Raw genomic sequence first — 25,421 nt, forward strand, 5'->3', positions numbered from 1 at the left:
GAGTCGAGTCCTAACTCCCCGTTACCCGTTGTCGCCATAGCTAGCCAAAACTTTGCCAGGCAATTGGCCAGCATTAAGCAAAGCACCAACTTCAATGCCTTCCAAGAAGGCCGACGAGAAGAAACAAAAGTCGGTGAAGCAGTCTCGTGCTCAGATTATCGACGAGAAGGGGGGATGGGAGCCGGGTAGGTATCTTAGGAGACAGTTGTTTTCGAAGCCTAGGTGTCGGGCTTTTTGGTCCAGAAAAGACAGGTCTTTGTTTTTGGTCTCGGGGGATCTCGGAACGTCTGGGGAGTCCCATGCACCCATCCGGTAGGAGACGAACCACCCTGCTTCGTTTGGTGTCTGCTGGTGATGGAATAGGATGTCTAGGATGGGACGGGAGTTGACGGATTTCGGACTCGGAACGGATGAGATGGGGGTTCATGATAATCGGGTTGAAGGCAGGCCAGAAATCTTCGAAAAACATTCAGGGTACATCGGGGTGCATTAGGGTGCAACATCATTCTCCGTCCTTTCGGTTTGAACCCAGTCTCAAAATCTCTTGGCCAGACTCTTGCTTTTCTTGCTGGAAACGGTGGTCAGTGATGTGTTCCTGATCCATACTGTATTCCTTGATGGTAAACTGTGACAACATGGTCACGCCTGCCAGACCGCACATGGTCGCCCAGATAACTTGGAAAGTTCGGACAAGGGCGCCTCTCAACGCCATCACCAGCGGGGACCCCGAGGGCATGTTCTTCATCATGGATGCCAGCGCTACGGCTCCAATATTTGCAATGGCTGGTGGCAGCAGCGAGGCGATTTCTGGTTGCTGGAGTTCCACCTGCATGTGATTTTCTAGAATCGATCCACCGATGGCCACGCCGACCGCTTGTCCGAACGAGCGGAAGAAGAGAACCAGCGTTGCGGCCGTGGCCACGTCTGCGGGCGGGACCGAGGCTTGCAGCGCGAGCGTGATGGACGGGAATAGGATCCCCATGCCCAGCCCGGACACGGCAGTGAGGAAGATCCACGCCGGGATGCTGGTGTCGGCGCCCAAGAGTATCAGGAGCCCGCAGCCCAAGGTTGCCAGCACCCAACCGGTCCAGACAGCCCAGCGGTAGCGGCCGGTCTTGGACACGACCACGCCGACGAAGATGGCGCATGGAACTACCGTTGCAGTCTGGGCGAGAGCGGCGACGCCTGCAATCAGCGGGCTGTAGCCCAGGACGGCTTGGAAATACTCGGGCATGTAGTACACGAGAGAGTAGAGGATGAGCCCGTGAACGAAGCTGCCGGCGTATACTGCCGTTGTTGAGTAGTTCCGGAATATGTAGACGGGGATGAAGGGCGTGGACGTGCCGTAGCACTCGAACACAGCAACACCCGCCATGCCCGCAGCACCAAGACACAGGGGGACGAGCGTGTGCCAGCTGCTCCAGGGAAACTGCGAACCCCCCAGAGTCACCGATACAAGGAAAGCCGTGACGGAGGCGATGAAGAGGGTCGAGCCGAAGTAGTCCAAGTTCCGCAGCCTGGCCGTGGTGTCACCGCTCGGCCGGGTAAGCTTCAGGAAGAAGCCAATGCCAATCAAGCCGAGTCCGACGACGGGAAGGTTGAGCCTGCCGAGTACAAAGGTGAGCATGTAGTTAAGTACACAGGGCCATGTACGAGCGCAGCTCACCAGAATATCCATCGCCACTGGCCTGCTTCAGCACAAGCACCACCAATAATGGGTCCGGTAGTGCTGCCCACGGCCCAGATGGAGCTGATCAAGGCATAAAGACGAGCGCGCTCCCTAAGAGGTGCCAGATCGGTCACCAACACGGTGGTGAGACCAAGCACTCCGCCGCCGCCGAGCCCCTGAACGGTCCGGCCGGCGATCATGACAGTAAAGTTTTGGGAGACGGCACAAACCACGGAGCCGGCGGCAAAGATGACCAACGCCAGCATCAGAACGGGACGGCGGCCAAAGACGTCGCTCAGGGATACCCAGAGGAGCAACACGACGGTGCAGGCGAGTAGGTAGGATGTCCCGGCCCAGAAGGCCTCGGTCTGTGTGTTGCCATCGCCGCCGATGGCCGCGGATATTGCCTGTCCATGTTGTGTTAGCCCGGTGTTCACATCGTTTCTACTTGTGGGGGAGAGGTCGGAACGCACCGGCAGGGCGACAGATAGGGACGTGGCGTCCAAGGCTGCGGCGAGATTGGTCAGGGCTATGGCCCAGAAGGCAAGCCAGAAATGGAGCCCCGGCCCACGCCGAGTGTTGGCCCTGTCGGGCTCATTCACGTTGATGTCGACGCTGGCCATTTGGGAAGACTGCCACGCCGCGCGAGGTTAGGCAGAGGGTTCCAGAAAGGATGGGAGCGAGCCAGAGCAGTCGATGGTCTCTAGTACGCCTCACTGGGTATATTCACAGGAAAGTACGCTCGTCGGCAGCAGGATCCAAGGCAAGGGCAACGCGGAACTAGACTCCCAGTGGGTAAAATTGCCCTGCGTTACAGTTGGTTCAGTCGAAAAGCCATACCGGTGGGCCACTGCATCCACGCACGATAAGTCACCAGTCGAGCGGGCGTCATCGCAGTCCCGACTCTGCCGTATCAGCGACCCACTTTGGATCGGAAGTCCGATGTTGACACATGTTCGGAAGTCCGACCGCTTAGCGCTGACATCTTCCTGCCGACCTATGGACGGAAGCCGGGGCCGAATTCTGCCTGTCCACGGCAATTTGGCCGCCGGGCGGCTTCCGGCATCGCTGCGGATGTTGTCGTCTCTTACTTGGACTTCAAACCTGTTGGAAGGCCCGGACCATGCCGCATGCCCGAGCCCGTGGCATCAACACATTTGCCGCCTTGGTCTCTCGACTGTCATCAGAATCCTCTGCTCTTACCCAACAAGACCTTAGATGAACCGAAACGACATCGAGATGCCATACCCAATCTACTACTACGTTGCCATTCTTTCCATAGCTGCTCTCTTCACCCGCTCTCTCTATGTACGAATTAGTCTCTTCCAGCGCAAGCGGCGCTTTGCCCGCAAGCATGGCTGCGCGCCTGTGACGCGAGTGCGGGCGTGGGATCCCCTGCTTGGTCTCGACCATTTCGTCCGCCTAGGGAAGGCCGCCGCGCAGCGCCAGTACCTGGAATACTGGCGGAAGAACATGTTCGGGAGGTACGGCAACACGTTCGAGATCAACCTCATGGGCCAGCGCCTGCTCTTCACCAACGAGCCGCGCAACATCCAGGCGGTGCTGGTGACGCAGTTCCCTGACTTTGACATCGGCCAGCGGCGGCGCGACAACTCGGCCCAGCTGTTGGGCGTGGGCGTCTTCAACGCCGACGGTCCCACGTGGGAGCACGCTCGCGCTACCCTGCGTCCAAACCTCACGCGGGCTCAGGTGGCCGACTTGCAGCTCTTTGAGAAGCATGTCGGCGTATGGATGGCGGCCCTGCCCAAGGATGGCCAGGCGGTGGATATGCAGGAATGGGCTTTCCGATTTGTAAGCTGTCGATGGACAACGCACTCGAATTCATCTCGGCACGTCCTTTGCTAACATTGGCCACAGACTTTGGACGTGGGAACCGAATTCCTGCTCGGCACATCTTCCGGCGTACTTGATCCCCAAGCCACGGCGTTGGGGCGCCGCTTTGCCTGGGCCTTTAACCTCGGGGTGGACGGAGTGGCGCAAAAAATCCGCCTCGGAAGCCTGGCACCGCTCTACTACAATGCCGACTACGGAAAGGCCTGCAAGATGGTGCACGAATACGTCGACCCCATCGTGCTTGCAGCGATCGAAGCAACCCAGAAGACCGGGTCTGAACAACACAGCAACGTCGGAGACGAAAAGCGGTACACCTTCCTTGCCGCTCTCGCCAGCGAGGGTATCAGCCCGAAGAAGATACGTGACCATGTATTGAACATACGTAAGTAGCACTTACAGGGCATCTGCGTGTTTATTTGGAATTATCCGACCTGACCAACCTCTCAGTCATTGCTGCGCGCGATACATCGGCCTGTCTTATGAGTGCCGCCTTCTTCGAGCTCGCAAGACAGCCCGCCATCCAAGCCAAGCTCCGAGCCGAGGTCGACAGACAGCTCGAAGGACGGCTCCCCCGCTACGACGACCTCAAAGACATGACCTACCTTAACTGGTTCATCAAGGAGGCCCTGCGCCTGTACCCCCCAATCCCCATGAACATCCGCGTAGCGAACAAAGACACGATCCTCCCCGTGGGCGGCGGTCCCGACGGCTCGGCGCCCATCTTCGTCCCCGCGGGCCAGGAGGTCGTGTACCAAATCTTCTCGACACACCGGCGGAGGGATCTTTGGGGCGAGGACGCCGACCAGTTCCGCCCGGAGCGGTGGGAGACGATCCGCCCGCACTTCCAGTACCTGCCCTTCAACGGGGGTCCCCGCATATGCCCTGGCCAGCAGTTTGCGCTGCTGGAAACGAGCTTTGTCCTCGTGCGGTTCCTGCAGGAGTACTCGCGGCTCGAGGCGCCCGCAACCTCGCAGCAGCCCTGGACCGAGAATTACACCTTGACCTGTTCAGTGGGACAGGGTTCGTGGGTGAAGCTGACGAAGAGGGGGGGTGAAAAGGGGTCAGAAGTCTCGGCTTAATTAGGTAGTCTCGTAGCCAGCAGAATTGTAGTTGATGCAGCTTAACAAGGCCAGCATTAGCTAGATTACTGCTTAGAACAGAATGGAGTGTATTAGGAGAGACATTTGCTGGCGGACCTCCATAACGAACGGCCATGCACGGTGATGATAATCGAAAGGGCTTAGATACATTCAATTATCTGTGATTATGCTCAAGTTACATTCGCAGCTCTTATCTGATTATACTCAAGTTACATTCGCAGCTCTTATCTGATTATGCTCAAGTTACATTCGCAACTTTTATCTGCAGGGCCAAGTGCAGTGCAAAGAGATGGAGAGTCGCCCCAGGCTAAGTACTTGGGCCGGCAGGCCAAGCATCACCGACAACCGGTCAGTCCTTCAAGCCCCCTTGTCGTCTCCAAAGACTGCCACCGCGAGGAAAGCGGCAAGACACAGCGAGTGCAACGCCAAATGCACAGCCGGCCCTCCCAACGCGGCGCCTTGTCCTTCGCTGTCGCCTTGTACCTTGTATTGTAGACGCGGGAGAGCACGATGGATGGGCCAGGCGTGATAAGTGCCTAGAGCCGCAGCGAGAAGTCTCGTGGCGCCCGTGCCGCAAGAGGGTGGCTGGTGGTGGAAGATGGCGACCAGACAGACGAGGTTTGTTGAGAGGAGAAGCCCGCCGTACTGGCGCAAAATCAGCTTCGCAGCCGCGGAGCAGTCGGGCAGTTGTTGTTCCGGCCGGAAGATGAAGGACGCGGCTGCGGCTGTCTCGATGAGAAGATGGAAGACGAATGGAAGGGTTTGGGAGGCCATGGCGTCTGGGCAGGACGGGGGTTGGAAGGGTGGGACAGCAATGGTGCGGGTTGCCAGGACCGGATATTGAGGGTGCAGGCGACCCGGACATAAAAGACACAAGACGGTCTAGTCTCCCTTCATAGCTTTGACTCGCCATTTAGTTGCGGCAGAGACTCCCCCATCCAGCAGCCTTGGATGGCACGCCAATATTTGGTAGCGTCCTCGGTGACGAGTGCACAGTGGGGTGCCTCTCGGAAGAGCACAAGCCCAACCTCACATCCAGCTTCTCGCGCGAGCTGGGCATGGGATTGAACGTCAGCGGGTCCCACCATGCGGTCAGCACGGGAGAAGAGATAGAGCCGACGGGCGGCGGTGCCGAACAGGGTTGGCTTGTTCAGCTCACGCCGCATATCGTTGACTGAGGACATGAAGCCGGCCTTTTGCAGCGCCGTGACGGTGGCCACAGCCGCGAATACGGCAGCCGTGCCGAGCGCTCGGATGGGGGCCGAGCTGGTAGCGGGCAGTGACAAAATCGCCGCATTGAAGGCCTTGGCGAATGAAGTGTCGCCCGGGCAGCAGTCGAAGACAACCTGGCGCAGGTGGTCGCACAGAAGCGTGCCGGCCACCTCGGATATGGACAGGGCCAGTTGTATGGCCGTATTGCAGCCGCCGTGGGAAAAGATGTGGAGCAGGGCCTGAGGAATGACAGGATTGGTGGTGCCGGACTCGGTAGTCCGAGTTGTCGTCGGCGGCGGCTGCAACGCCTTGATGATGGCGTCTCGGGCTGGCCGCAGCCGAGAACGGACGGCCGCAAACGAGCGAGCCGAGATATCGGCAAAGACTGTACGGACCAAGACAAGGGTTGCATCGGGAAATGCTTTCCGGTAGCCCTCGACGTATTTGGCGACCCGTGGCGTGGTCGCGCCCCCAAGCCACGTGCAGAGAATGATCAGGGACGGCGGCGGGCATCCGCTGGCGCTGCCACTGCCACTGATCTTGTCGTGTGCCGCTGACGGGACACTGGGTTCAAACAGGAAAATGTTGTTGCCCAGAGGCACCAACGGAGTTGGAGGTGCTGGCAGTGGTCCCTCTGGGCTGCCGTCGTCGCCCTCCGTGTGCGGGAGTGTCATGGCTGTTGTGGCACGCCGGATGGGATGGTTGACGGTTGATGGCTGATGGATGTGTAAGGGGATAATCGAGAGTCTGTGAGTGTGTGTGCAGTGGATGTTTTTGTTTGTTGGAGCTATTCTTAATTACAGGCCTTGGATGATGTTTTGGTCCTCAACAAAAAGACCCGAACTCTAACCCTAACCCTAACCCTAAGTCCTCAACAAAAAGATCAGAAGCATGTAGATCAGACTCTGCAGAATACCTTCCTCATTCGTTGACTCGGCGATCGATTGGTCACTGTCGTCAACCCATGATACGTTTGGCTTCGTTTTAAAGCAGAACGTGACGTATTAGATGTCGAATGGTACTAAGAGTGACTACCTACTAATGGTAGTATTTCAAGTAACTTACCAGGTAGCGATTTCACTTGGTAACCGGGCCGGATACAAGTGACACTGAGTAGTACGGACTGCAAGCGTGTAAGTCGGTCTTGATTCCTCCTACACACAATTGCTGGGTAGATAACTAGTGCTCGCAAGTATGTCCATATCATTCAAACACCGTCGCCCGCCCGGCACCGTTTGAGTAAAGACATTTCAATAGCCAAGCCAGGGCCAAAAGATGTCGCAACAACATGATCCTTGCCGCGGCCCATCTTCCGCAACAGGTCCAGCACTGCCAATACAGTTGGACTGGATGAGTTGCCCCGCGTCCTGTATATCTCCCGAGTAGCCCGCAGCTGTTCGCTGGTCAAATCCAGCATCTCCTGCGCCCCTTGGATGATGGCCTCTCCGCCCGGGTGCAGAGCCCAGTCGAAGTCGGCCACATCGAGACTCTTCAGCCCCGTCTTCTCCCGAAACCCCGGCAGCAGGTCCCTGAACATGGGCCCGATGGCCGTCTTGGTAAATGAGGGCACATCACGGGTCAACACAGTACGGAACCCGGTGCCTTCGGCGTAGAAGGCCATGTGCTGCATCGTGTCCGGGATAGTCGCGTTGTCCCACTCGAGCAGCTGGAATAGCGGCTCAGCCCGACCTGAGTCCCTGCCGCCGTCGTCGTCACCGGCGTCGTCCTGCGGTAACAGCAGCCCGGCGTCGTTGCAAAGCACAAACGCGGCGGCGCCATCAGCAAACAACACGCCCGCGATGCTCACGTCGGCCGGGTCTGCGCAAGCCGCGGCCTCGGCCAGGTCGTGCCGCACGTTGGGCGTGCACAACTCACACGCGAAGGCCAGCACACGCGCCGGCTTGCCGGGACGCGGCGCCGCTGGCGACCTGGGCCGCCGCGCGCATGATGGCCAGCCCGCCGGCGCAGCCCACGCCGTGCAGCAGCATGCGGTCAACCGTGTGCGGCAGGCCCAGGCGGCGCGCCACTAGAAGGTCGTAGCCCGGGTTGCCCTGGTTCGTGCAGGTCACGGCGATGGTGTGCGTGATGTCGCGGGGACGGCCGCCCCATTCTTTCAGTGCCTTGCGGCATGCCTGCGCGGCGAGGTCGACGCCTGCCCGGCGGTAGAATTTGTCCAGATCGGCAAGGGTTGGGGCCTCCGGGCGGCTGGCGAAACCGGTTTGGTAGTCCCCGATGGAGGCGCGCGTGTCGATGCCACTTGTTTTGTTGATCTGGAGGAGCTTTTTCAAACTATTGCCAACCACAGCATGTCAGCATGGCTCAGAAGCGACAGAGTCAAGCGGGGAATGGATTCGACCTGCACCACTTACCCTGGCTTCTCCACGTCAAAGAACCTCTTCGCAAACTCATCCAACTTCTCTGGCCCTAGGAGATATGGAGGATATTGGGAGGCAATCCCCGTGATCCAAAGTCCTGGCATTGGCGGCGTGGCATGAGTGCCGTTAGCCCCATTCGTTTCACTCTTTTCACCCATCTGAGGTGCCATCACTGCCATGCTGAGACTGTCTGTGGAGTGCGATGGAATTGACGAGGCGCGTTAGAGATGTTGATGTTGGTAGCTTGGGAGGCGTATCGTCTTTAGGGACAGTTATGAGTGCAAATACCTGCAGGTCATTAGCAGTATTAGGCAAGCACTTCGCAACTAAGTCTGCTGGCGTTGGACCACTAACAGAATGGCCGCTGTGATGCCCAGGAATCCCGTCCGTCCGGAAGAGCCAGCACATCATCACGTCCGGCAGACTGGCTGTTTCGGTGCTGAGTGGAACAGCCGAACAGGCAACAATCCGACAAAGTCGGTGTCGTATCGGTGATCCGACTTATCGGTCTGTTGGCTGCGGGTTGCGGTTTGCGGATTCCCGACGCGTGTCTGCGGCGTGCTGCGTCAGAACCATGAAGCGTTCTTTCGACGCCGATGGGCTTACCGAAGTCTACGGAGGATTGCCGGGTGCACCAAGATGAATATGCCACGTGCAAGCGTGACATCCGGCCTCGCTGGGTTCGGAAGCCGGATTAGGGGAACAGACCAAAGGAGACATCCCGAGACGACGGATGCCACTATAAGGCTATTGATATTAATGCCATGTCTGGTATGTAGACGGGAGACTGTAGGCTGCTGCTTACTTGACTCTTTTGTTTAGCGTTCCGTACCTTGCACATTCGTCGAAGCTTTGTAACTCTTGCCTTACTACAACACAGCCTAGCAGTTACTTAGCACTCGTCGCCATACCTTCGCTTCTCGGTGCTTTCCACAGGAGCCATGGCCGACCTGAGGTTTGAAGATCAACCCGTGTCTCAGGAAGGACGGAATGGCCGAACCAATGGCAATGGCATTATGAATGGGGACCACCATCCGACGTCTGAAAGGACCACAAACGGAGACTCGGTGAACGGCCATCCCAATGGCAACGGACTCTCGAATGGGAGTGGTCTCCCCAATGGCAGCAAGACCCAAACCCCACCGCCGGTCGAGCCTATCGCCGTCTGTGGCATGGGCATGCGACTCCCAGGCGGCATCACCGATGCTGCAGGCTTCTGGGACATGCTCTACAACGGACGCAGCGGGCGGTGTGAGGTTCCAGAGGACCGATACAACGCCGAGGGCTGGTACGGCCCAGGCAAGATTGGGCACACAGCCAGCAAGTTCGGCTATTTCCTCGACAACGTCAACCTGGCCAACATGGACTCCTCGTTCTGGTCCATGACCAAGAAAGAAATCGAGGCCATGGACCCGCAGCAGCGACTGACGCTCGAAGTCGTCTACGAGTGCCTACAGAACGCTGGTCAGAAACCCGACCAGCTCCGAGGTAAGAAGGTCGGCGTGTACCTCGGCACTTTTGAAGGCGACTGGCTGGAACTCGACGGCCGCGATCCTCAGCACTACCACATGTACCGCTTGACGGGGTACGGCGACTACATGTCGGCGAATCGTATCCACTACGAGTTCGGCTTCATGGGCCCAAGGCAAGTTGTCACAACACAACTGCTTCGTTGGGGGTGAGCGAGGTGACTAATTCCTCTATAGTGTCACCATCAGGACAGCCTGCTCGTCGTCGCTGACGGCACTCCATGACGCCTGCCACGCTATTTTCTCCGGAGAGTGCGAGTCGGCCATCGTGGCATGCGCCAACGTCATCTGCTCGCCGCGGACGACCATCACCATGCAAGAGCAGGGCGTCATGTCTCCGAGTGCTCTCTGCAAGACATTTGATGCAGACGCCGACGGCTACGCCCGCGGCGAGGCCGTCTCGGCCATCTACGTCAAGAAGCTCAGCGACGCCATCCGAGATGGCGATCCGATTCGGTCCGTGGTCCGGTCGACTGCTGTCAATGCCGGCGGCAAATCCTCGACGCTCACGGCTCCGAACACGGCTGCTCATGAGGCTCTCATCCGGCGCGGCCACCAGCTGGCGGGCATTTCCGACTTTTCTAAGACAGCTATGATTGAGTGTCACGGAACCGGAACTGCTGTACGTGTATCCATGCGAGTGTGATATTGGTGTGATATGATCCTTATTCCGCCGTTCAACATCTAGGTCGGGGACCCCATTGAGACACTCGCGGTGGCCAACATCTTTGGAGATTACGGAATATACATTGGATCGGTGAGTAAATCCCCGCATTTTGATAGCTGTGCCTGGCAGAATCTGATTGAGGCAGGTGAAAACAAACCTGGGGCATAGCGAGGGAGCCTCGGGTCTTTCGAGTCTGATCAAGATGACGTTGGCTCTGGAGAACGAGACGATTCCGCCCAATCTCAACTTCACCACGCCAAATCCCAAAAGTAAGACATCAGCGCCCCAACCGTGCAAACCGCTTCTTTCTAACCATGTATGTTGCAGTTCCGTTCAAGGAGTGCAAGCTCACAGTCCCGACTGAGCCCCAGCCCTGGCCCAAGGACCGAGACCATGTTGTTGGAGTCAACAGTTTCGGAATAGGGGGCTCTAACGCTCATGTAAGAAACAATGCATAAAATGCACGCTGCAACTCAGACACTCACCTGTATCTTTATCCAATCAGGTCCTACTCTCGTCCGCTTCCTCATTCGGAGCTGCAAATGCGATGGCACACAAAGGCGATGTCGAGGCCTTCGATGCCGACCCCGACTTGCGCCTGCTTCTCTTCTCCGCCAAACACCCCAAAGCGCTCCAGTCGATGGTGTCACAGCATCAAGCCTACCACCTCTCTCACCCGTCACAGCTGCGCGACATGAGCTTCTCGCTGGCCCTAAAGCGCGACGCCCTGAGCTACCGGGCATTCTGCGTAACAGATGGAGTGGACGACTGGACGCCAGTTGTCTCGCCCCGCCCGGCTTCTCGCGAGCCGTCAAGGCTCGTCTTCGTCTTTAGCGGGCAGGGGGCACAGTGGGCGCAGATGGGCATGGCGCTGATCAAGAATGTCCCCGAATTCAGACAGAGCCTCCGAGACATGGACAAGTTCTTGCAAACACTTCCCGACGGCCCGCAGTGGAGTTTGATTGGCAAGTCATGACTAAGTTGTACCCCGAGTCCCAAGTTCCCAAGTACTAACACGCTGCATAGACGAGATTCAGGCTCCCAAGAGCCGCAGCCGCATTTCCTCAGCTGAACTGTCACAGCCCTGCTGCACCGCTATCCAGATGGCGCTCGTGGACCTTTTGACGAGTTACAATGTCACGCCAGGCGCTGTGGTCGGCCACTCGAGCGGTGAGATTGCCGCGGCGTATGCCAGCGGCGCCATAACGGCGAACGAAGGTATCGCAATTGCGTACTACCGAGGCAAGGTCATGCTCTCGGTAGATTCGACAAAAAAGCCAGGCGGCATGGCTGCCGTGGGCCTCGGGCGCAAGGAGGTCGAGCCGTATCTCAGCAGCGGCGTCCTGATCGGCTGCGAGAACAGCCCTGAGAGCACAACCCTCACTGGAGATAAAGACGCGCTGGAAGGGGTGATGCAGAATATCAAAGAGGCGAACCCGGACATCTTGGTTCGGGCATTGCAGGTTGACCGGGCATATCATTCTCGTGAGTAATCTCTCGTTCCCCCCTCGCCTGGTTCTCTTTGTGCATACACCAGCACAAAGCAGCCTCTCGGGGCACCTTCACGTTTGCTAATGACATGAACAGATCACATGCGACAAGTGGCACCGCTCTATGAAGAGCTCCTCAGCAACATGATCAACGCAAACGACCCCAACATACCGTTTTACTCCACTGTCTCCTGTAAAACAGTAAAGAGCGGCAGGGAGCTGGGGCCTGAGTATTGGGTTAACAACTTGGTCTCGCCCGTTCGTTTCTCCACCGCCGTCAGCCAGATCCTGCGGGAGCCGGGGCGCAAGACGTTTGTCGAGATCGGGCCGCACTCGGCGCTGGCCGGTCCACTGCGCCAGATACTCAAATCCGCCAAGTCCACCGACGAGTATATGAACATCCTGACACGCGGGAATAACTCCCACTCTGACCTGCTCCATGCAGTGGGCCACCTGTGGTCCGCCAACCAGCCCCTACATCTCGCCCCGGTTGTCGGTGAAGGTAAATTCCTCGTGGACCTGCCTCTGTACCCCTGGCACTACGAAGAGCCCATGTGGTACGAGAGCCGCCTGGCACGAGAGTGGCGCCACCGGAAGTTCCCACACCATGATGTGCTGGGCTCCCGGATTCTGGAAAGCACCGATTCCAGCCCTGCCTGGCGGAACCTGCTGCGGCTTGAGTCGGTGCCCTGGATCAAGGAGCATGAAGTCGCTGGCGACATCGTCTTCCCCGGCGTGGGCTACGTCACCATGGCGGGCGAGGCTGTGCGGCAGCTCACGGGCGCCACCGACTTTACGGTTCGGCGTGTGCACATCAAGGCGGCCATGATCCTAGTCCAAGAAACCGCGACGGAAACCATCACACAGCTCCAGCGCGTGCCGCTGACCAACTCGGCCGACTCGGTCTGGTACAACTTTACCATCTCCAGCTACCAGAACGGCAGCTGGCTGAAGCACGCCTTCGGGCAGGTCTCGGCAGGCTCCGAGTTCCCGCACGAGGCCCCCGATCTGGCGCCGTTGCCGCGCGTGGTTTCGCGAAAGGCCTGGTACCGCAAGCTGCGTTCGCTTGGGCTCGAGTACGGTCCCCGGTTCCTCGGACTTAGGGACATCACTGCCAACCCCGTAGAGCCAACGCTGCTGACGCACATGACAAACGATATCCGCGACGGTGAGTCGCTCTACGCCATCCACCCCGTGACGCTGGATCTTGTGCCACAAGCAATAGCCCCGGCATTGACCAACGGCCTGACCAGGCGGTTTGACCGGGTGGCCATCCCCACGTACATTGACGAGATGTACATTGGACCCCCGGCAACACCAGACATGGCCATGGAGGTCCGCATCACCGAGGAGCGCAAGAATGCGCGCATTGCAGATGCTGTTGCCGTGTCAGACGGCAAGGTAGTCATCTCGGTGAAGGGCATGCAGGTGTCCGTCATCAGCGACGCCGAGGGCGACGGCGGACAAGACCCCCACGCGGCTGTCGAGCTCGAGTGGAAGGAAGACGTCAACTTGATGGACACCACCACCCTCATCCGCCCGGCAAAGGACCGGCATGACGTCCACAAACTACTCGACAGGTTCTCGGCGCTGTGCATGCTTGACGCCGCCGAGCGGCTGCGGGTCGTCGAACCGTCCAGGCCCCATCTCGCGCACTTTCGACAATGGCTGGACGGCCTTTGCGTTGACATCTTGGGTGGCCGCTACGGATGCTTGTCTTCTCAGCAAAGCGATGTCGACATGTCCCCGGCTCGCCGCCAAGAGACGGTCGACACGCTGTACGCCCAGCTCTTGGACACGGAGGCGCACGCAGCGGCGACGGCCGTCTACCGCATCGCCAGCAACTGCGACTCCATCTTCAGCGGTACCACGGACGAGCTGGCCCTCCTGCTTGAAGACAATGTCCTCCACCAGCTGTACGATTTTATGCAGAATTCGGAGTACTCGGCGTTCCTTGATCTAGTGGCTCACCGAAAGCCCAACCTCAGGGTGCTGGAGATTGGCGCGGGCACCGGTGGGACAACGGCGACCGTCCTGCCCGCTCTCAAGTCAGCTTATGGTGAGCGCATGTACCTGTCGTACACCTACACTGATGTGTCCCCGGGCTTCTTCCCCGCTGCCAAGGAACGCTTCAAGGAGTATGAGGGCCTCCAGTATGCCGTGCTGGATATATCCAAGGACCCCCTGGAACAGGGTTTCGATCCCGAGAGCTTCGACCTTATTATCGCCTGCAATGTAAGTGACAGACCACAGCCACAGTGATGGTGGTGGAAGAGTGAGTGCTAATATCGATGCCATCGCTAGGTCTTACACGCAACACCAAACATCCACGAGACCCTGTCCAACGTCCGCAAGCTCGTCCACCCTCGGGGAAGGCTGTTCCTGCAGGAACTTTCTCCAGGTAAGTAACCGCATGTTCCTAGACGTGATGGCATCAGTCACTAAATACTCGGCTTGCAGAAACCAAATGGATCAACTTCGTCATGGGCGTCCTGCCGGGCTGGTGGCTCGGTGGCGCCGATTTGCGGTTTCCCGAGCCGTACATGGACAGCGCCCGCTGGGACACAGAGCTGCGCGCGGCAGGCTTCGCCGGCGCAGAAGCAGTCGCATACGACGGCTACCTCAACAACAACATCATCACCACGCCCGCCGCACCGCAGCCACCACCCCCGAAACGAGTCACCCTGCTCCATTCGGGAGAGACCGCTACCACCACCGCCATAGCCGTCATAGCCTCTCTTCGCGCCCAGCTCCAGCTCTCCGGCTACCAAATCGACCTGCACACCCTCGACACCCCGTCCCTCCCAGAAAACCAAGACATTCTCGTAGCACTAGACCTCGCCGAACCCTTCTTCCACAACCTCACACCGGGCCGGCTTGCCTCCTTCCAGGAGCTGGTGCGGCAGGCGCGCGACCGCGGCTGCGGCGTGCTGTGGCTCACGGGCGCGAGCCAGGTCGGCTGCGTGGACCCGCGCTTTGCGCCCGTGGTCGGCGTGGCGCGCGTGCTGCGCACGGAGACGGGGTTGGATTTTGCGACGCTAGAGTTGGATTGTTTGGGCCAGGTCGATGTTGAGTTTGGGGCCGTGCCGGCTGTGTTGGCCGAGTTTCAGCGCCGGGGGCCGGAGGAGGAGGATGTCAGGTCTGAGGCGGAGTGGGCGTGCGTTGGGGGTAGGGTGCTGATTGGCCGATACCACTTTGTTGATGTCGCAAAGGGGATTACCACGGCGGGTGATGGAGAGGATGGGCCCGCGAAAAAGACGGTGCTGAAGCTGGAGCAACATCGTCCTGGTCTGGTGAATACGCTATTCTGGGAGCGGAGAGCCGAGACGGCGCTGGGGGAGAATGATGTTCGGGTTGAGGTGCAGGCTGTTGGGCTGAATTTCAAGGTAAACACGGCCTCGTCTTTTCCGCCCCTTAATTTCTTTCTTTCCCTTCGAGCCGCTTGCTAGGTTGTTTGGCAACTTCCCTCACCTCCCTCACCCAACATACACCCCGTGAAGGCCAAGCTGACAGTATTATTACAGGATGTCCTCGTCTCGCTGGGGATTGTGGCCGAGCCCTACTCCATCGGGCGCGGCATGGGCTACGAGTGCAGCGGCACCGTGACAGCCGTCGGATCCAGCGTCACCGAGCATCGTGTCGGCGATCGCGTCATTGCCAGCTCGAGCGGGTCGTTTACCACTTCTCTGCAAGTGTCAGAAACGCTATGCGTCAAGATGCCAGATACCCTGACGTTTGAGGAGGGTGCCTCAATGCTCGCCGTTTATTGTACCGCTATATACTGTCTCCTCGACGTCGGTCGCCTAGCAAGGGGCATGGTAAGTCAGCCCAGTGATGATTGCGTGCTTCTCACAGCCAATACTAACAGACGTCTTTAGTCGGTGCTTATTCACTCGGCCACGGGTGGTGTTGGTATCGCGGCTATTGAAGTTGCCAAGATGATTGGCGCTGAGGTACGTGTTGGAAACGCCTCCATGTCCGGGGTCGTCGACATTGAAAACTAACAAAGTTACGCGGCGCAGATTTACTGCACCGTCGGCAACGAGTCAAAGGCCGAGTACATTGTGGACCGCTTCCACATTCCGCGCCATCACATCTTTAACTCCCGAGATGCGTCTTTCCTTCCCGCACTGCTGCAGGAGACCGGAGGGCGCGGCGTCGACGTTGTCCTCAACTCCCTGGCAGGCGAGCTCCTGCACGCGTCCTGGAAGTGCGTAGCCAAGTTTGGCACCTTTGTCGAGATTGGTCGCCGCGATCTTGTCGGTCAAGGGCTGCTGGCCATGGACGTGTTCGAGGCGAACCGGGCATTTGTTGGCTTTGATCTACTGCGCTTCTCCACTGAGCGACCCCTGATGATCAAGAGGTGAGTGGACTCGACGGCAGTGAGCCTGGCACTTGCTTTTGAACTGTGTACTGACGCCGCTAAAAGCCTCATGGAACGCGCCCTTGCCTTCTACACGCAAGGACATCTACGCCCCATTTCCCCCCTGACAACCCTGCCCGCCACCGGCATATCCGACGCCATTCGGTTCATGCAGAAGGCTCAGCACATGGGAAAGATCGTGGTCACTATGCCCGAGAATCGCAACGAACTCGTGTCTGAGGCGACCCGCAATCCGATAGTGTTGCGGAGCGATGGTGCGTATCTTCTCGTCGGTGGTCTGGGTGGCCTGGGTCGCGCCATCACAACTTGGCTTGCCGAAAAGGGGGCTAGACATTTTGTCTTCCTGTCCCGGTCAGCCGCGTCTGTTTCTGACCATGACCCTTTCGTCCTCGAGCTTGAAGCTCTGGGCTGCACGACCGTAAGGGTATCAGGCGATGTGTCCAACTATGAGGATGTGTTGCTGGCCATCAAGGCAGCGGGAAGGCCGATTGCTGGTGTGCTGCAGGCATCCATGGTCCTCCGGGTATGTTGCCTCCTATCTACTTACTAATAGTGCCAATGGGCGCTAACGTTTATTGTGCAGGACAACAGTCTGGTCGATATGTCGTGGGACGACTGGGTGACGGCGTCCCGGCCCAAGATCCAGGGCACCTGGAATCTGCACAATGCACTCGCCCGCGAGCAGGCCGAGCCGCTGGACCTGTTCTTCCTCTTCAGTTCCGCTGGCGCCATGAGCGGGCAGTGGGGCCAGGCCAATTACAACGCCGGCAACACCTTCCTCGACGCCTTCGTGCAGTACCGTCACTCGCTCGGGCTGCCGGCCAGCGTGCTCAACATTGGCGTCATCGGGGACGTGGGCTATGTCAGCGAAAACACGGACGTTCTCGACTCACTACGGGCCACATCCCAGTACATCATGGAAGAGCCCGCGCTGCTAGACTGTGTCGAGCTCATGCTCAAGCGGTCGGCGGCCCGAGCGACGACGCCGGCCGCCCCCGGCGGTGATGATGCCATGTACCGCTATGCACAGCCTTCGCAGATGGGTATCGGCATGCGCTCCCTGCTGCCCATCACGGCACCCGCCAACCGCACCGTCTGGCGCAAGGACCCGCGGATGCTGGTGTATCGCAACCTGGAGGACACGGGCGGCGCCGGGTCGGGCGGCGGAGCGTCGTCGTCGGACGAGGAGCTGACGCGGTTGCTGCGGGAAATCAGCTCTAACATGACGCTGCTCCGGTCGGCAGATACGGCGGCGCTGATCGCACGCGAGATCAAAAATACGCTCCTCGGCTTCATGATGCGGTCCGAGGACGAGCTGGACCTCGACGGCCCGCTGGCGTCGGTGGGCATTGACTCGCTGATCAGCATCGAGCTCCGGAACTGGATCCGTCGACGGCTTGGGGCCGAGGTTACTGTGCTGGAGATTGTGCGCGCGCCGAGCTTGAGGGAGCTGGGCGTGACGGTGCAAAAGAAACTCGTGGAGAAGTACGAGGCGCGGGTTGGATAGGAGTTGTAGATAGAGCACCACATGGTGGGAGTTTTGGTTGGTTTACTTTGCCAGTTTTCATGAGCACGCTTTCTCGTTTTTTCGGGCCATATCGGCCATCGACACACTGGTGTTTGAGGCACATTCAAAGACCTTAGAACCTCTAGATGGGTGCTCACAAGGGGCACTCTTCGTGGATACAAGCTGGAAAACCTTGTTTGGAGAGGGGGGACTGGCATAGAACCGCCACCGAGACTACCCAACGGCTTGACATAGGTACCTGTGTACATATTCATGTATAGCTAGTGTACGTCTGGTACCTATCATTAAATGGATTTTTCGAGCGATCTCCCGCCTCGTGGGGTCGCCTTCGGCAAATAAAAGCTCACAACAACAACGCTTTCTCGTTCGTTTCTCAACGGTGGTTGATGATTATTATATCTCATCATTGTTTGCACATCTCCATATCTAGCTCTTATCTTGTCTGGATCCGAGTCTAATATTGCTTCAATGCGCTTCTAAGCTTGTCTACAAGTCCCGTCACCACCGAGCGCTCCGCGGGCACAATGCGAATACCTTCATCCAACATGCCAAAGGTGGGCCACTGAGACTCTGCTTCCTGCCCCCCAGAAGATGTGGGGTCCTTCTCGGTGAATCTTAGTTCAATCTTCATCGAGATGTCGGTAAAGACACGCTCGGAAGCATCGAGCACCATCTCGGCCTGCAGCCGCTCACTCCCGTCGCCGAGACAGACTGACCCCAGCTGCACGCGGGGGAACAGGCGAAACAGCGGCGTCTGCGAGATGGTGCTGCCCTCGTCGAGAATCCGCTGGAGGCACTCGAACACGTTGCGGAAGATGGCTGCCAGGCGCGAATAGCACGAGAGGAAGAGCAGGGCCGTCGCCGGATCATGGGCCGGCGCCGACTGGCGGAGGATACTAAGCAGCTGGAGCGCTATCCGCAGCGTTTCCTCCAAGTTCAAGCAATCGCTCTGGCGGCCGCCATACGCCTGGGCTTCTGGCGACGCCCGCAGTGCGTGGATGGACTCTGCCGTTGCTTCCTGCTGACTCACCAGAAGAATGTTGAGGCGGGCGAGCTCGTGGACCTGAGCATCCAGGCCGGTTGTCCGGCTTTGTCGGTGCCCAAGTGCTTGTTCGCTATCGTTCATTGTGCGGTCAATTTGGCTCGCCTGGCTCCCCTCAGCTTCACTCGCCGAGGCATTCTGGAGCCCACCCAGCTGAGGCTTGCCGCCCAATGCCGTCGGCACCTCTGTGAGATGGAAGAAATCTTGGTACAATAGCGGATTGATAGGGGAGGAAATGTCAGATCCGCTCAGCCGTGGCCACGAGTCCATGGCCTGGAGCATACGTGAGTCGAGTGTATCGAGAGTGCCAAGACTGGACGAGTCCAATGCCTTGATATTATCAGGCGGTGTTGTTGAGCTGGTAGTGCCGCCCATGCTTAGATCCATGACCGGCAGAGTGGAGCCCGTCCCTTGGGTTGGATACACGGCATTGTTTAGATTCGCCGTCGTACTCGCAACCTGCTGGCCCCGCCGCGAGGGACGAGGGGAGCATTCGGCCTGGGCCCGGATGCACCGGTTGCATGCTCTCTGGTTGGGAGCCCTCCTGCAGCGCAATTTGGAACTGTGACACCGGTGGCAGGCAGGCCACCTGGTATGACCATCGCTGTCGTCATCCATGGCCCATGTGTTATTGCTGAAGCTCGGGATATTATTTGCTTGCTCGTAGCAACGAATCGGGCCGGAGGTGAATATTGGAGAAGGATTTCCGGTAATGTCGCCATTAAGGGCGGATCTCACACGGTTACTAGCATCTTATTAACCATGGGCCCCAGGGCCCGGTCTGTCGGCTTGGGGCATTCTTATATGGGTCGGAGATAGGCCGGCGTAGCCCCAGGCTACTGCCCCCAAAGCTCGCTTCTACGCCCTTAAAAGGTCGTTGGATGACCTTCACCGGCACCAAACTGCCGAATTCTGTTGGAAGAGAGTGGGTTTGCGAAGGCGCAGCCCAGAGCCAACTACCAATTGGAAGGTCCAGCCTATCTAAGCCTATAGTACGGTCCGGTGGCTGCAGTTGCTGCTCTCGCTACGCAGCCAACGTACTTATCAATGCGGTGCTATGTTACCTTGCATGCTTACTTTAGTCAGCGAGCGGAATCTCTGCGTATGAGGCTCTCCTTTGGGGTTTGAAAGCTGATAGATGTGGAACCCGCACCTTGTCGCGCATCCTTTATCACTCAGCACACCGATATTCTTTTAGTTTGCCACTTGTACACCGTTATGGATCCTCAAACCACCTTTGCTCTGGATGCTTGCAGGACGGCACCTTCCGTGGCCCGTGGGATTTGATAACCCTTTCAAGTGAAGGCGGCAACTCCGAGGTGAAGGAAACTATGGAACAGGCCCCTGAAACTCAGATGCAGACACATCCATCAATGGCGCCAACCCTTATAGGAATGAAAAGAAGATTGGCGAGGCTATCAAGCAGATCGGCGTCCGCATGGATAAGAGCTTTGTCAAATGACCCTTGTACAGGTACCAACGGGCAAGGGTTTGCGGTGGCCTAGTTGATGAGACTTGAGAGGCTGGTCCAATTAGCATACTTTACGCTGGTGTTCAGGGGTAATAGGGGTGCGGGACCTTGGCTGTGTGTGGCCTCGTGGATTTATTGTTACCTGTAGCAGAAGAAATATTGGAGCAAGAGCACGCCGCTCCCGTTACGTCTTTGCCAATCACAATTCGAAAGCCACGGGGCTACATGTTATCTTGATCTAAATAGGCAGTTCAGGCAGGAATTAAGAGGGATCAGTGATTACCTATCCCTACAATCCCTCTCCTTCTCGTCTCAGCTCCACCATATCCCAATATACTCTCCTTTGCTGGGTATAACCCTTACCTTGGTCCCCTTCAGCCCTCAACCAGCTTCGCCAACTCAGTAGCAGCTACATATCTCCACGGCAAGCCCTCCCGAGCTGCTGTTTATCCATCCGAGGTTCCATTGAATACTAAAGCTATTCCCAAGTCTATGACGCGGCTGAATCCTTCCATTGCTTGGCGTTGCACTAGGTACTACTTTTCCTGCTCCACACACAACTTAATTACGCCACTCTGACGCTAATCAGTTCAAGCAGAGTCAGCAGAGAAAAAAGAACAGGGGATACCGGACAATACATAGGCAACAGCTGCATTGTAGCAGCTCGACCCGCTATAGTGCACCGACGCAACGACCTCGTCGAGCTGCAGTAGCGGCAGCATATCGACGCTCAGCCAGTCCATGATCTGCACCCGGCTCTAGCGCAGATGCCCAGGCAAGACTGAGAGAAGGCGTCGCCGATGACGTCAGGGTTTCTGGGCATCTTCTATAGAACTTGGACGGTAGAATTGGCGAGGACGTGTTGGATTGCCTCGCCCGTTCTAGGGTATACTTAAACAATCTACCTACCTATATAATCACACCCGAAAATTTTTTTAGCTCAGTCCGTATTAGTCTTACGAGGTGAGCAAATGGTGAGCGCAGTGAGCATTACCCTGAGCTGAAGTAGGTCCAAGGACCGTTCGGCTATACTTGCTGCAACTAAAACTGATCATGACTTCCGTTTTCTTCTTACGCGTGCCAGGAGCCCGTTATTAAACTCACTAAAACCACCATTTATATTAAAATTATAACTTTAAATATAAAAGAACTTCTGCATTTTTCTAATAGAAGAAGATACTTTTAAATTAACGTTATGGTACGCTGTTCAATGTGGTGTTGGGGGTGATGCATGCGACCGGGGTTAACCCCAACTGTTTGCACTTACAGCTATCTTCAACCTTCCATTTCAACACCTTCTATACATCGTACAGGGATACAATCTGGATTTTTAAACATTGATTTGAACTCTATCAGATTGTCACATTTTCCTTTGTTTTAGCCCAAGTTTATTAACGGATCGTACCCCCTGTCTCCAAAGTGGGGCGGAGCTTTTGGTGCACTTTTCAACGGATTGTACTACAATCCGTCGGATAATAATACCTAGGGTTCGATGTTGTTTTTTCACGATATATATTCTCTCTTATTAATGCCAGTGTTATCTGCTACCCCGTTCAGGCGCGGGTAACACCATCCCTGCTCAAGATCAACCTAACTCCCAACTAAACGATCGTCCTTTGTCTATGAGAGAATTTGACAGAACCTGAAAAGAATAAGCTGTGGCTAACGTGCAATGACTTCAGTCCGGGAAGGTGGTACGCGGCTGATTTGCTCAAGTATACCATTGTTCATCTGCTTAAGACATATGACTTCATGCTACTTGATCCAGAGCAGGCTTGAGAGCCGATGGTTTGGACGACAGCTATAGTTCCTTCGTTTGGTGCCAAGATATCGCTTCGACTGAGGTGATGGGAGTCACAGGACTTAGACAAAACCGCATGTAGAGTTTTGCTACCTCTCCCTGTACAGTCCGACCAACAACCGCAGAACCTTCAATTTTGTGTAGACTAGATATCTGCCTCACCTGTCATTCATCCTACTGAAGCGAAACATAATATTTTTATATCGCAACTCTAAACCTAATTCTCGGTATCCATTCCTTCGAAGACTCTGGTCTGATATGGCCAGGGCCTGGTTCTTTTGTCCTATTGGTCACACCGAAATCTGTCAACCGAATGCCGCCGACGTTGCCACTGCAATCCTTGACTAAAAGCTCCCTGCCTCATTCCGAGGATACGAGGACTCCTGGCTCAAGCTGGTTCGCCATCAAATGTCGTCAACCTGGTTCGTCCCGCTAAGCTGCAGTCGCATGTACGGCACAGCAATGCACGCAAGTTGCATTCTCCCCTAAATGTACAAAATTAGCGAGGCCCCCCCGCTTCGTCAGGCCGGGCGAGACGGTATACCCAGCCAACGTTCCAAACTTTGTTCTCAAGACAGCGGCATCCGATGCAGTTTCATTATGACCACGAGATGCTCTTCTTCCCACGAGGGCCAAAGCTCAAGTCCGCTTGAATTCTTCAGCAATATACTCCTTGAAGATAGCCCTGAATATATTTGGACGGAACTGGAAGCTAAACTATCTGGCTTATTCATCACGCCCAACAGCAATTGTAGACTGGAGATAGTCGAAATAGTCCGTCCCTCGCACTGCTCTCATACGCCGCCGTCTACGACAAGTAAATCCCGCACATCTAGCGGCGAAGAAAACGTGCAAGAGTGGGCGGCATCTACAACAGACGAGCTCAATGCAGCCTTGGCGGTATGCGACTCCCTTCCACCTTGGTATTAGGCTTCCATTGAACTTAGTAATAACAAACTTACAGAAGACGCTACCGCTAGGCTCCTCCAGGGTAGTGTAGGTGATCATCCTACGCACATAACTATATGTTTAACAGCTGATAAGTTACTATGAAGGTTTTTACATCGCTTGAACTCATGGAGCCGGATAGATGTCACGCTTGAGATGTTTCAACGGATATACGTCTCACAACAACTTACTCCTTAGTTTCTAAATTTTGTTTCGGGGTTAGGAAGAAAGCTTTCGTCCTCGGATAAAGACTTCATGGTATGCTATAACTACTTTTCGCCGTCAAGACCCGGCAGAGCGTCGCGGAATAAACGTAGCAAGGCCGTGGAAGAAAATCCGGTATTTAATATATATCTCCGTCTTGGTTTCCATATAAAGAGACTAAAAGGTGATTCCAGACCTTTGCTATAACGTTCGTTATTTCGAACGCTATAGGCGTAACCTCGAGGATCTATAGTCTTATCGCCAGTCCGCCATTTAGCAAAAGTACTTCTTTAGAACTGGGCAATCGTGCTGGGTCATTATACAGCCTCCAGTACTGTTCAAATCAAGCCTAAAAAGCATTAACCCGACCTATATATTATATCCCATGAGCCTACATATCCGGTACCTCACTGATTCTACCCTATCTTGGAGGGGATATTTTAACTACATTGCCGATAAATTACGAACTTTCGTAAGTCTAATATTGTCCTGGTTCAGAGATTTCAGCGCATTTATGCATTATAGAGACAGTTCTAACTCAAGTATGCAATTTATCGCGATTGACAGGACAGCAATATAGCGATCTACAAGCCGTATAGCGAGTTTGGGCTTAGTTTCTTATCTAAGTAGTAAGTTTACCAATTACAACAGAAGCTGCACCACTCCCGCTCGATCCTGAACAACACACTAAGCACCGTATCTACTATAAATATACACGCAGAAGACTTTTCCCAAGCTTACAATCTCTCTATATCTACCCAAAATGTCTTTAAGCTGGAGCTTCGAAACCTCACTGGGGAACTTAAGAACTATCAGGAAACGATACGGAAACTGCTGAGGCTTGCGGATAATATTAGATTGATGGTAAGGCTTATCCGTTCGGATGTAGCACGCACATTATCGTTAACCATAATCTTATTTAAGTATAATAACATCTTGAGGTTTCACGGACAAGAGCTCTTCCACCACAACGGCATGGAGCTGACGCGAATTTCCCACAACCAATTAGTCGAAACTAAGCTTATAGTCTCACTTACTGATAAAACACGTCAAGATTTACGCACAATGCGTATAGCGACAGTTATTGCCATGTTATACTTGCCTGTAAACCAAGTCATGGTGTGTTCTCTCCATCTTGTTTTGGTTATTAGATGTCTGAAATAACGCGATGCTAATCCGGCTAATTCTATTCTTTCTTCAGTACCACCTTAGTGTGGTTTAATAATAACAGTGAGACAGCAACAAGCAGTGGCCAGGGCTTTGTATTGCGGATACATCGAGAGATTTGGATTGCTATTTTATCAATTGCTACACTCGCTTCTTGTACAATCTTAGCCTCTTCGTGGTGGGAACGAAGAGAGACAAGGCGCTGTCCCGAGAGGATTTGTTAAATAGACGATTGACGCCACAAACAGATTTCCTCCAGCTATGCTGTAAGCTCATGTTTGCTTAACCCATGCTCGCCAGCGTAGAATGATGATCAGTCCCAGGCTTATGTAATGATGGGGATTTCAACATTTGTATTGGTTGCTAGTGTAATGGGGGATGTTGTTTGGAAGTCGGCCATGAACCGTAACTACTATTGTTGTCCACAACCAAATCGGCTTCTCTGCCAATCGACTTTACGTCTCCCGCACGCTTTAACTAATAAGGTAGGTACCGAGTGATTTCCAATGTCTCCATCTTGCTATCATCCACATCAACGAATACCACCCGAAGTCTATCCTCGAGCCAGGGCATGAGAGGTAACTTTGTGGCCCTGTTGCAATGCAGGGGGCAACCTCCCCATGGTGAGTAGCCGGGGTCAGTAGTCTGCTCTTACAAATACTTCAAGCTCTTGGAAGAGGCGCGATAGTTGCTTCTCGTCCGGAAGACTGTATATGCTCTTCCTGAACATTTGGCTGACAGGATCGTTGAATACACAATACTGGTTCGGAAACGACGTCCCAGGCCCTAGAATACCGCAGAGCCCTTCATCTAGCTTGCTCTTGCCGGACACAAAAAATCCAGAAATCCGCAGATTGCCTGGAAAGGATGCAGCACAGGCTGAAAGACCGGATTTCTCATTCTTTGGAAAAGAGCCGCATGAATCACGTCTTACATCTCCCTCCAAACATTGTTCATCCCGGTTCACCGAAACTTTGGAT

General features: G+C 55.8%; 9 protein-coding genes across 9 annotated transcripts; 3 read left to right on the plus strand and 6 right to left on the minus strand.

Moving 5' to 3' along the window:
• Window positions 1-460: 460 nt before the first annotated feature.
• Window positions 461-3,145, minus strand: QC764_607300 (uncharacterized protein). The gene is made up of 2 exons (XM_062949232.1): window positions 1,667-3,145; window positions 461-1,604 (listed from the first exon to the last, which is right to left on the minus strand). The coding sequence occupies exons 1-2, from the start codon at window positions 2,290-2,292 to the stop codon at window positions 503-505; spliced, it is 1,728 nt and encodes a 575-aa protein (XP_062797706.1). The 5' UTR covers window positions 2,293-3,145; the 3' UTR covers window positions 461-502.
• On the plus strand, window positions 2,206-4,795 carry QC764_607310 (uncharacterized protein). The gene is made up of 3 exons (XM_062949233.1): window positions 2,206-3,481; window positions 3,548-3,905; window positions 3,971-4,795. The coding sequence occupies exons 1-3, from the start codon at window positions 2,888-2,890 to the stop codon at window positions 4,600-4,602; spliced, it is 1,584 nt and encodes a 527-aa protein (XP_062797707.1). The 5' UTR covers window positions 2,206-2,887; the 3' UTR covers window positions 4,603-4,795.
• Window positions 4,796-4,980: 185 nt separating this feature from the next.
• On the minus strand, window positions 4,981-5,397 carry QC764_0094970 (uncharacterized protein; the record flags this gene model as incomplete). The annotated part of the gene is given in 2 exon segments (XM_062940970.1): window positions 4,981-5,179; window positions 5,192-5,397. The coding sequence occupies 2 exon segments, from the start codon at window positions 5,395-5,397 to the stop codon at window positions 4,981-4,983; spliced, it is 405 nt and encodes a 134-aa protein (XP_062797708.1).
• Window positions 5,398-5,516: 119 nt separating this feature from the next.
• QC764_0094980 (uncharacterized protein) lies at window positions 5,517-6,509 on the minus strand (the record flags this gene model as incomplete). The annotated part of the gene is made up of 1 exon (XM_062940971.1): window positions 5,517-6,509. One exon carries the CDS (start codon window positions 6,507-6,509, stop codon window positions 5,517-5,519), a length of 993 nt encoding a protein of 330 aa, XP_062797709.1.
• A 533-nt stretch (window positions 6,510-7,042) lies between these two features.
• QC764_607330 (uncharacterized protein) lies at window positions 7,043-8,389 on the minus strand (the record flags this gene model as incomplete). The annotated part of the gene is given in 3 exon segments (XM_062949234.1): window positions 7,043-7,705; window positions 7,713-8,124; window positions 8,205-8,389. Coding segments are annotated over 3 exon segments (1,260 nt in total).
• Window positions 8,388-8,853, plus strand: QC764_0095000 (uncharacterized protein; the record flags this gene model as incomplete). Its single annotated transcript, XM_062940972.1, has 2 exons — window positions 8,388-8,430; window positions 8,588-8,853. The coding sequence occupies 2 exons, from the start codon at window positions 8,388-8,390 to the stop codon at window positions 8,851-8,853; spliced, it is 309 nt and encodes a 102-aa protein (XP_062797711.1).
• Window positions 8,621-9,153, minus strand: QC764_0095010 (uncharacterized protein; the record flags this gene model as incomplete). Its single annotated transcript, XM_062940973.1, has 3 exons — window positions 8,621-8,726; window positions 8,817-8,957; window positions 9,122-9,153. The coding sequence occupies 3 exons, from the start codon at window positions 9,151-9,153 to the stop codon at window positions 8,621-8,623; spliced, it is 279 nt and encodes a 92-aa protein (XP_062797712.1).
• On the plus strand, window positions 9,152-18,009 carry QC764_607340 (Type I Iterative PKS; the record flags this gene model as incomplete). Its single annotated transcript, XM_062949235.1, has 15 exons — window positions 9,152-9,855; window positions 9,917-10,361; window positions 10,428-10,496; window positions 10,552-10,675; window positions 10,734-10,846; window positions 10,912-11,362; window positions 11,433-11,891; window positions 11,994-14,131; window positions 14,201-14,297; window positions 14,357-15,282; window positions 15,421-15,714; window positions 15,775-15,849; window positions 15,919-16,259; window positions 16,326-16,803; window positions 16,864-18,009. The coding sequence occupies 15 exons, from the start codon at window positions 9,152-9,154 to the stop codon at window positions 17,785-17,787; spliced, it is 7,638 nt and encodes a 2,545-aa protein (XP_062797713.1). The 3' UTR covers window positions 17,788-18,009.
• A 253-nt stretch (window positions 18,010-18,262) lies between these two features.
• Window positions 18,263-19,468, minus strand: QC764_607345 (uncharacterized protein; the record flags this gene model as incomplete). The annotated part of the gene is made up of 1 exon (XM_062949236.1): window positions 18,263-19,468. The coding sequence occupies one exon, from the start codon at window positions 19,466-19,468 to the stop codon at window positions 18,263-18,265; it is 1,206 nt and encodes a 401-aa protein (XP_062797714.1).
• Between the last annotated feature and the right edge of the window lie 5,953 nt (window positions 19,469-25,421).

This window comes from Podospora pseudoanserina, chromosome 6 (genome assembly GCF_035222485.1).
Source record: "Podospora pseudoanserina strain CBS 124.78 chromosome 6, whole genome shotgun sequence".
Classification (NCBI taxonomy): Eukaryota; Fungi; Ascomycota; class Sordariomycetes; order Sordariales; family Podosporaceae; genus Podospora; species Podospora pseudoanserina.